The sequence below is a fragment of the Diadema antillarum genome, unplaced genomic scaffold (genome assembly GCF_040938485.1).
Source record: "Diadema antillarum isolate AM-2024a unplaced genomic scaffold, OU_Dant_1.0 seq00000731_RagTag, whole genome shotgun sequence".
NCBI classification, from domain to species: domain Eukaryota; kingdom Metazoa; phylum Echinodermata; class Echinoidea; order Diadematoida; family Diadematidae; genus Diadema; species Diadema antillarum.
The window spans coordinates 1,019,592-1,029,776 of NW_027271632.1; the positions used below are offsets into that span (position 1 = coordinate 1,019,592).

General features: G+C 38.1%; 1 protein-coding gene across 1 annotated transcript; it reads left to right on the forward strand.

Moving 5' to 3' along the window:
* Window positions 1-1,363: 1,363 nt before the first annotated feature.
* Window positions 1,364-2,290, forward strand: LOC139738230 (uncharacterized). The gene has a single exon (XM_071648886.1). The coding sequence runs from the start codon at window positions 1,364-1,366 to the stop codon at window positions 2,288-2,290; it is 927 nt and encodes a 308-aa protein (XP_071504987.1).
* Window positions 2,291-10,185: the final 7,895 nt, after the last annotated feature.

Below are 10,185 nucleotides of genomic sequence, written 5' to 3' on the forward strand. Positions count from 1 at the left end.
ATTCAACGCTTATCTTACCTTATCTCTGTTACGGAATACTTGCCTGGGGAAACTGTACCAAATCATATATTGATAAAATTTTCAAATTACAAAAACGGGCTATGCGTTCAGTTAATCTAGCCGACTATTATTGTCACACGAATTATTTCTTCTTTGAAAACAGACTCCTTAAGGTTGCTGATTTGTTTTTATACAACTTAGGAACATTTATGTTTCAATCATCAGCCAACGGCTTGCCTGATGTATTTACTCACATGTTTCAGAAAAACTATGCCGTCCATGCTTACCCCACAAGACAAAGAGAATCATTTAACCTTCCACGTATGCGTACTCGCACACTCCTCGCTCAAAAAACAATTGTTTTTACCGGACCTAAATTTTGGAATGATCTTCCCGCCGATTTAATGAATTGTTCTAGTATGTTTACATTTAAGCAAAAATTGAAATTAATGTTAATAAATGAATATAACCAGCCTGATTAGAATTTTTAAATGTGTTATATGCGCAGTATCCTCGTTTAATGTATATATTTTTGGTTTATGCTTCCATTATATAATCACTGCATCCGTACCTGTATTAACATTTCGAACTCATTATGAAGTTGATTGTAGATAATGTGCACGCATATACATGTGAATCTATATCCCATATTTCCACTCAGTTCTTATTCTTTGGATTTTTTTTCACTTCTTCTTTTTCTTTTTCTTCTCTTTTTTTTCCTTTTCCCTTTGTACCTTGATATCTTAGCTTTCATAAGTTTCGTCTCTATCTCCATTGATTGCATAGTAAATTTACATCGGTATTTTTTCATGGAACCTGCGTTTACAAGCTTTGCTTTTGCGGTTCCATCATATTTCACAAGTTATAGAGAATTGTCTTATGTACATTATGTATGCTGACACACTTTCTGTGCATGACCCGACTTATGCATATTGTGTATTTTGCTTGGTTTGTATTCTTTCTTTTTTTTTGGATGTATTTTGATGTCAAGTGAAATATGAAAATAAACGTGCTGGAACTGTTCACTGTGTCTCGAGTGCAAGACCAGTGCAGTTTCAGTTATTCAATTCAATTCACATTGTGTTTGCGTATGTGAGTGTTTGTGAAAAATAAACAAAACTCAGTAAAAGTGCATGAGATGTTTCAACATTACTTTCGAAAATGCCAAAACACCCTCTTTTCCCTATCTGAAAAGCCCATACCAGTGTCTGAACTCTCGTGACGTCAAAGTTGAGTGTCAAGTCCTGTCCTTGTTCAAACATAAATTACACCTTTTTGAGGACATTTCAACTGGAGATTTTTGACGTGACTACTAAGGATGAGGACACATTTCTTCGAAATGTAGGTTTTTCATTAAACCGATATGCCTACAGGTGGAAAAGCTCAAGAAAAATCTCGGAAATCCAAAAGGGGCAAGTTGTCAGAGAATGACCGGCGAAGGGACAAGACCCCCGCCGGTGAGCCCGGGGCCGAAGAATCGAACTTGAGCTCAGACGAGGAGTCAACTCCAGCTGGTCAGTCAAGCAACCATAGCTTCGACAGCACGCTGAAAGACGCCATTGAACGCCAAATTGGGTATTCTCTGCGCTCACCGGACCTTGTCAAACAGATTGCCAACGAAGTTTTTGAGGTGATTGCTGCGAAGCTCGAAGAGCGTGTAACGTCCAGAGTGTATAATGCTGTGTCCTTGGACCTTCAAAAGCACGCTGATGAGCTTAACGCCATGAAAAAGAAAATCTCGGATATGCAGAGAGACATAAAAAAACTCAACGACGACAGAGACGATGCTGAGCAGTACAGCAGGCGAAATTGCTTGCGAGTATACGGCGTCAGAGAGGACCCAAATGAACGCACTGACAAACTGCTGCTTGATCTTTTCAACTCCAAAATGGGCCTACAAATACCTCCTGATGCGATCGACCGCAGCCATCGTATAACTCCACGTCCATGGCAGGATGGCGCCGCCGAAGATCGCAACGCGCCTGACGATCGAACCTCATCGTACGCAGATGCAACCAGAAGGAAGGGACCTCGGGCGATTATCATCAAGTTCAGCCGCTACAACGCGAGAAGCGATGTCTACAAAGCCCGCACTCGACTGAGGGACATACAAGGACCCAAGATCTTCATCAGAGAGGACCTAACTGCTAGCCGAGCCGCACTTTACAGGAAGCTTGTCAATAGCAGAAAGGCGAAGACCTGCTGGACACAAGACGGCATCATTTTCGCCCTCAACAAAGACGCCAAGCGAGTCAGAATCTCATCTGCACTGGACATCGAAAATATGTGAGACTGATCGTTAGTATCTCTTGTGTATCATATGTATAGTAATATGCCTTATAATGTCAAATACCCATGTATAAGTTGCCGCAGAGATGTGAAATGGGATCAAAACTCTATTTTATGTGTATCATGTGATAAATGGAGTCACTTAAAATGTTCGAGAGCATCTCGAGATATATTTAATTCCGAGGTAGATTGGGTTTGCGACAAGTGTATTTTTCAAGAACTTCCTCGATTTTTTCCATCAACAGAAGTTGAAGATAACTCAGATGGTGTATCATTACACAGTAAATATGATTATGGTAATGCCAAGAATATATTTGATAAAATTCGCTCATTACCTGGATTTGATATTGCTCATCTTAATATTTGTTCTTTAACAAAGAATATTGACGAGATTCGTCACATTGTAAGCAATGAGAAAATTCACGTAATGTCATTATGCGAAACCAGACTGGACGACACGATCTCTGATATTGAAGTAGATATTCGAGGCTATCAATGTATAAGCTTAGACCGGAATCGAAGTGGTGGTGGCATTGTGACCTACATCAACGAAAATGTTGAATTCAGTGTCAGAAAAGATTTATTCATTGACGGTCTAGAGGTTATGTGTATTGAAATTTTTTTGCCAAAGCAAAAACCTATTATTATAGTATATTGGTACCGTCCTCCAAACGCCCACGATGCGATTTTTTATCAGTTTGAAACTTTAATACAGTCGTTAGAATTTTCCTCAAAAGATGTTATAATTTACGGAGATTTGAACTGTGATTTAATGAAGAAACCTTGGTCATGTCAATCGAGACGGCTTCAACATTTAGCTGAAGATTTCGATCTGAAGCAATATGTCGACAAGCCGACAAGAATCACATCGTCGACAGCTACATTGATAGACGTGTTGTTTTTATCTTGTAAGGATAAAGTGAAATTCTGTGATGTACTGCCGTTATCAATTAGTGATCATTATATGATCGTTTGCTCTTTAGGTAAAGCCAAGGCTGGGAAAGGTTACCATAAGTTTACATATTGCCGAAATATGAAAATGCTTAATCTGGAGGACTTTAAGGCTGATTTAGAAAAGATTAGCTGGGATGATGTACTGGGTGAGTCAGATCCGAACAGTGCGCATGACAAATTTTCTCATAAGTTTATTCCTCTATTGGATAAACATGCCCCCCCCCCCTTAGAAAGAAAAGAATACGGCATCGAGAGTCACCGTGGATGAATATTGATATATTACGTAAGATGCGTGAAAGAGATCACATGAAACAACAAGCCCTTCGCTCTAAAATCTACGAGGATTGGAAATTATATAAGAGATTGAGAAACTCTGTAACTGATATGATACGGCGAGCAAAACGAGCTTATGTGTCTGAAAGCATTGTAAGGAATAATGGTGATACAAATGCAATGTGGAAATCAATACGACGTATAATGCCAAAGAAAAACAGTGATACTCCCATTCAAAGGTTGATCATTGAGGGAAATGAAGTTAAAGGTTCAAAAGAAATAGCGGCCTCTTTGAATGATCATTTTGTAAGCTTGGCTGCTAGAAGGAAACAGGAATCTAATACGAAATTTGGTAAAAATATGCAACAATATTTATCTAGGATTAGATCTCAGTTCAGTTTTACTCAAATCTCTCCAAATGATGTAATGAATGTTACAAAAAATATTTCGAGGAACAAAGCTACTGGTTTGGATCAAATTCCTGCTTGTATCATAAAAGATACTATTGATTTTATTGTCGAACCTTTGACCCACATTCTAAATCTGTCATTGAAAACTGGTAAAATTCCAAGTATATGGAAAAGGGCACGTGTAACACCTATCCACAAAGGTGGTGATAAAGACAACCCATCAAATCATAGACCGATATCAATTTTACCAGTAATGTCCAAAATATTAGAGAAAATTGTATTTGATCAAATGTATTGTTACCTGTGTCAAAATGACGTACTCAGCTCGCATCAACGTGGTTTCCGCCCTGGTCATTCCACTTTAACCGCATTGTGGTATTTAACAGATGAAATGTGTAATCAGATTGATAATGGAAATGTAATTTGTGTCGTTACTCTGGATTTAGAAAAGGCGTTCGATTTGATTTCCTTTGATGTTGTCATTGAGAAATTAAGATATCTTGGATTCGACTCACAAGCATTGCATTGGTTCAGAGATTATTTCACTAACAGAGAGCAGTCAACCTTGGTAAACGGAAACTTGTCAGCAAGCAAGTAGAACGGTTACAAGCGGAGTGCCACAGGGAAGCATTCTTGGGCCCCTTTTGTTTATCTTAGCTTTAAACGATCTGCATAAATCTGTCAAGAAGTGTGCGCTTTCCCTATATGCAGATGACACTTGTTTATATTTTCCCTGAAAGGATCCGTCTTGTTTACAGAAAACAATAAATGATGACCTAGTGTCACTTCTTGAATGGTTTAAAGGTAACGAATTATTGTTAAATGTAAACAAATGTCAGTTTATGTTGATTGGATCTAAACGGAATTTGCGAAATTTTCAGAATGTTCATCTTAACATTCAAAATACACCTCTGCAAAGAGTTTCAGAATGCAGATATCTCGGGGTCATTCTCGATGAAAACCTAACATGGACCCCACAAATTGAAAACGTTAGAAGCAAAATGCTTAAAGTCTTTCATGCAGTCAAGCGTATAAGAAAGTACATTGATAAGGATACCTCCCTGTTGTTATACAAAACTCTAATCCAACCCCATTTGGACTACTGTAGTGTAATCTGGAGGACTGGTCACTCGGGTCAACTAAATCGATTGCAAGTTATTCAGAACAGATGCCTAAGAATGGTGCAAGGTGTTGGCACCCGTTACAATAGGGAAACTCTTTATTCTTCTCTTCAGGTCGACCGACTCAAAGAAAGAAGAGGAAAGCAAGCCTTAATCTTTATATTCAAACTGTTGTATAACCTTGCTCCAACAACTTTGTCCTCTAGTGTTCAACTCAGATCATTTGAAAATTACACTCTACGAAACTCAAATACTCAAATTGTGATGCCAAAACCTCGATCTAATTTTGTCCCAAATAGCCCATTATATGTTGCATGTAAAACTTTCAATAACCTTCCTGTTCATTTAAGAACAATTAGTGACATCAAAAGTTTCTCGAGAGAGATCATGAAGTTAGCGGAAATCCCTTAATGTGTCCATAGAAGCATATCGATTTTCTCTTTTGTTTTTAATATCTGAATTTTTTCTTCTTTTTTTTTCTCATTAATCTTCTTTGTAACTTGTTCAGTGTTTGTTATTTATTGTATATCATTGCATATGTTTGCATTTTCGCCATGTGTATGTATACTTTGTTATTCGATGTGAAACACGGCCTTGCTGAAAAACAGCTGTCCAGCTGAAAGCAGGCCTTTATTTCCGTGTATAAATAAAATAAGCTCAACTCAACTCAACCTACTTAGAAAAAAAAAGTAATAAAATGATGTGGAGATTCAGATCAACCAACTAGAAAAAATACCCAGGTATGAAATGAAGTTCACTGCAATAAAATCATTCACAAAATGGCCAGTGTTATAGTGCGACCGATCGCCGTGGTTTTAGCGCGTATCACCATCGCCTCACGAGCGCATCAAAAGCGCCACATTCGTAACTTTGACGGGGTAGCATCGCGCAAAGCGTATAACTCAAGCGCATCAAAAGCGGCGCCCATCGCCCATGAAAATTACCGCTTGTACAGTATTACGTAACAGGAACCAACCATGAACGATAGAAAGTGATGCACAGACCAGGAAGGTGGACATGGAGAAAAACGTATAAAATTCCTTTTTTCCACGTGCACTCGGTACGAATCTGCTCTGTTTATCAAATTGTTTGTTTGTCATATACCATTGCAAGACATTGAAAGTAATTAAGTTGTAAGCTTTTCAAATATATCTTCATAAAATTGTCTTATTGTAGGATACGATTTGTAGTTTCCTCGTAAGCCGGTTCTTTGATATTATACGCGTTTTTCCCTTTAAATTGAATGGATGACTTAACTAATAGTGCAATTTCACATCAGGTTCTAATATGTGTGTTGTAATATGCTAAGATATAAGGGTAGAACCATATTCTGCATATCCATGTTAATTTGACACTGACATCTGCCTGAAGAAATTCAATCATGAAACACATTTTATACCCCGATCGCTTGAGATCGTAGCATGAGCCCGGCGTAAACGTATCTATGTCGCTCCGATCGTATCACTGTTGTAGCGAGGTCTTGATAAGCGTACGAATATCGCAACACAGTCGGTTCGATCGCAGAAGCAGCGCGTCTCGTCGACCTGGAAACGCGGCAACAACGTGGCAGAGTCGTATTATCATCGTGGCGCTATCGCCTACAGCGCAGGTTGAGCGTGGAGAAACCGTAATGTAATCTCCGGGGAGGCCAAAAATGGAGACGGACGGCGATCGCGCCACGATTTGTAAAATCGTCACAGATCGCCATGGTCGCCATGGTCGCCTTTCTAGTGAGATGGGGGCCTTAGTGTTGGTCTCGTCAGCCTTTTGTGCTTAGTGTCGAACTCATGAGCTGTATGACTCGTGAGCCGTATAACTCATGGGCTGTATGACTCATGAACCTATTTTCGATTTCGGTCTCGTGGACCGTATGACTCGTGGGTGTCGGTCTCGTGGGATGGCCCCGTTTGTTCAACCGGTTGATGTTTTAGTAAGCCAGTTTATGCTATTTCTTCCATAAAGTAAATCATCAACTGATAAATCTGCCAGTGTCTCCAGTCGATTCCATTTTGTCAAAGGGCCAAGTTTGGTCCAGTTGTTTCTACTGGCATCAACCGATATCTTCTAGTGTTCCACTTTATAGAATAGAGGATTCAACTGATAAGTCGGCCAGTTTTGTACAACTGGTGTGAATTTGCTCAGTTTGGACCACTTGTTCCATCTGTAGTCAACTGGTATGCTGTCTGAGTGTGCCAGTCACATCCATTGTTTTCCAGGGAATCAACGGTTACTAAGACAGTTGGTAATGTCCAGTGGTTTCCTACTGATATAAAATTGTCCAGTTTTATTCCATGCGCTTCAACTGAAATTGACTGGTGTATTTCAGAGCATACCAAGTCATTCCGTAGCTTTCAACTGGCATTGTAATAAAATGGTTGTGCTATGGCAGTAATGGTTACAATATGGTATCACCATGGTTATTCTATAATGGTACATAGTAATACCACAGAATACAATTGTTATAGAATTATACAATGAATGCCGTGGGATAACATAGTGTTTATTTTGGGAGGGAGAGCAGAGATACTTCATTTCAGTGATATTAATAGAAGGTATACTATTAACTTATGATTTATTACAGGATGGCTACAGTACACTCAGATGACGTTGATTCCCTTCTGAGAGCCATCGCCAAAGATATCTCAGACAATGAAACCATCGAGGCCCTTGGGAGTGAGTTGGGCTTCTCTATTGCGGAAGTACAGAACTTCATCAAAACCAACTGTCTCTACCACAAGATAACAAACGATGGAACTATCAACATGCTTCGTAAGTGGCGTGAGAGGGTGAGCCCGTCTTCACTTCGATCAGACCTTAGAGGAGCACTGATAAGAGCCAAGCTTGTCTGGATTGCTGACACGCATCTACCTTTGGGTATGCCACTATATTATTATACCAATAGATTGACAGTTTGCACTAGCCCAACTTCGTCAAGTCCTATAGCAGGTACAAATATAACATATTTTTGTCCCATTATTCATTGTTTCAGACTACACATTGTCATTTCTATTTAGATTGAATTAAACAAATGTATAAGGAAATAGGAATAACGTGAGGAACCCATTAAAAAACTAGATTTGGAATTTGTCAACACTTACAAATTAGGTGATCCGATCTATTCCAAGGTGGCATCTGAGCAAAAGTTTGTTAATCTATGAAATGATTCATGCAACATGGTCTATACGTGTGCAAAATATGTCAAAGATAGGACAAGTAGTTACCAAGATACAGGACGAAGAAACATTTATGACCTTTGACACTAATGTACCTACAAAAGACGGTGTCTGATGAATTAATTGCTATTTTATGAAATAATGTGCATGACATGGACTAAGCATGTGCAAAATGTGGGGATGAGAGGGTGTGGTTTTTTTTTTTTTTTGAGCTATTGCAAATAAAGTCACCCAAAGAAAGACATATCTCCCGACATTGAAGATGAGCGTCAATTTCAACCAGGTCTTTGGACATAATCCCCACTTTCAATAAGAATATGGACCACGTGAACGATAGCCCAAAGTTTCATCTACAATATATTAAAATCTGGGAGAAATTCACGGAAGTATGAATTAGCTAGTGCTCGATAAAGACAGTCATGTCATTTTTCATTTCCAGAAAAAATGTACTCCCATAGAGATAATATCTCATTTGCACAGCCAAAATGGCGTCCGACCAAAGCGTCGTTATTTTACAAAATGATCCCTCTATCGAGGTTTATGTGTGTGCACAATATGACGGTGATACCATATACACTAATGAGATTACAGAATGAAGTATATTAAGCCTTTGACCCCACTTTACACAGCCAAGATGGCATCTGAGCAAAAGGTTGTTATTTTGTGAAATGATTCTTGCAACATGTTCCTTACGTGTGCAAAATATGGGAAAGAAAGGACGTGTATTTACAAAGATACAGGATTAAACACTTTTGACCTTTGACCCTAATTTACCTACCAAGGATGGTGTCGGAGGAAGTAGTTGTTATTTCATGAAATGATGTTCGTGACATGAACTAAACATGTGCAAAATATGGGGTTGATAGCCATTGTTGTTGCTGATCTATTGCACAGAAAGTGGAAGAAAGAAAGAAAAATAAAGAAAAAGTTAAGGTATTGTATGAAAATTTGAAAGAGAAGCATGCAAAATCAGAAAAAGATGAAGTTAGGAATGGAGAGTAAGACTAACTAACGAAAAAGAAAAAAAAGTGTTTAAAAAAAGCAAAAAGCAGGGGTGAGGTTCGAAAATCTCCTGGAAATCACATGTTGATAATTTTCTGGAAATCACATGTTGATAATGTTTGCAATATAATTTCACGTAATATAGGTATTGTAAATAGATTGAAATTTTATATTCCACAAAAATCATTACTTATGTTATATTCGTCGTTAATATTGCCTCATCTTAATTATGGAATATTAGTTTGGGGCAACACGCATCAGAACTTACTAGAGAGAGTGTTCCTTTTACCAAAGAAAGCTCTCCGTGTTATCTGTTATTCCCCTGTGCGTTCTCATACAAATATGTTGTTTGCCTCCAACAAGCTCTTAAAAATTACAGATTTGTTTTTGTTTAATTTAGGGCAATTTATGTACAAGTATTGTAATAACTTGCTTCCGTCATTTTTGATTTTATGTTCCTCAAAAATCAATAATTTCATGAATATCCCACTAGGCGTTCCAATGAATTTCATTTACCTCTTTTAAGAACGATTTTTGCTAAAAACACACTTATTTATGTAGGCCCAAATTATTGGAATTCTTTGAATCATCACATAAAAAACGCTTCATCCATATATTCTTTTAAGAGGAGACTGAAATCTTTTTTATTGCAATCGTATGAATCTACAATACCAAATTAACCATTTGGCCTTCTTTCTTACATACTGACCTGCTCACTTTGTCCCCTCTTCGTAGAATTAATGGTATTTTTTTTTTCTGGATGTTCGCAATGTTGTAATCTATGCCTCTTCGTAGAATTAATGGTATTTTTTTTTGTGTGGATGTTCGCAATGTTGTCATCTATGCCATTTTGCCCATAGCGTCTTGAAGTTGACTTTCCGTATGTTACTCCTGTTCATACGTCCCTCTATTTTCTATTTCCTTGTCTTTTCTTCAGGCGTCAAAATATTACTTTTTCTCCAC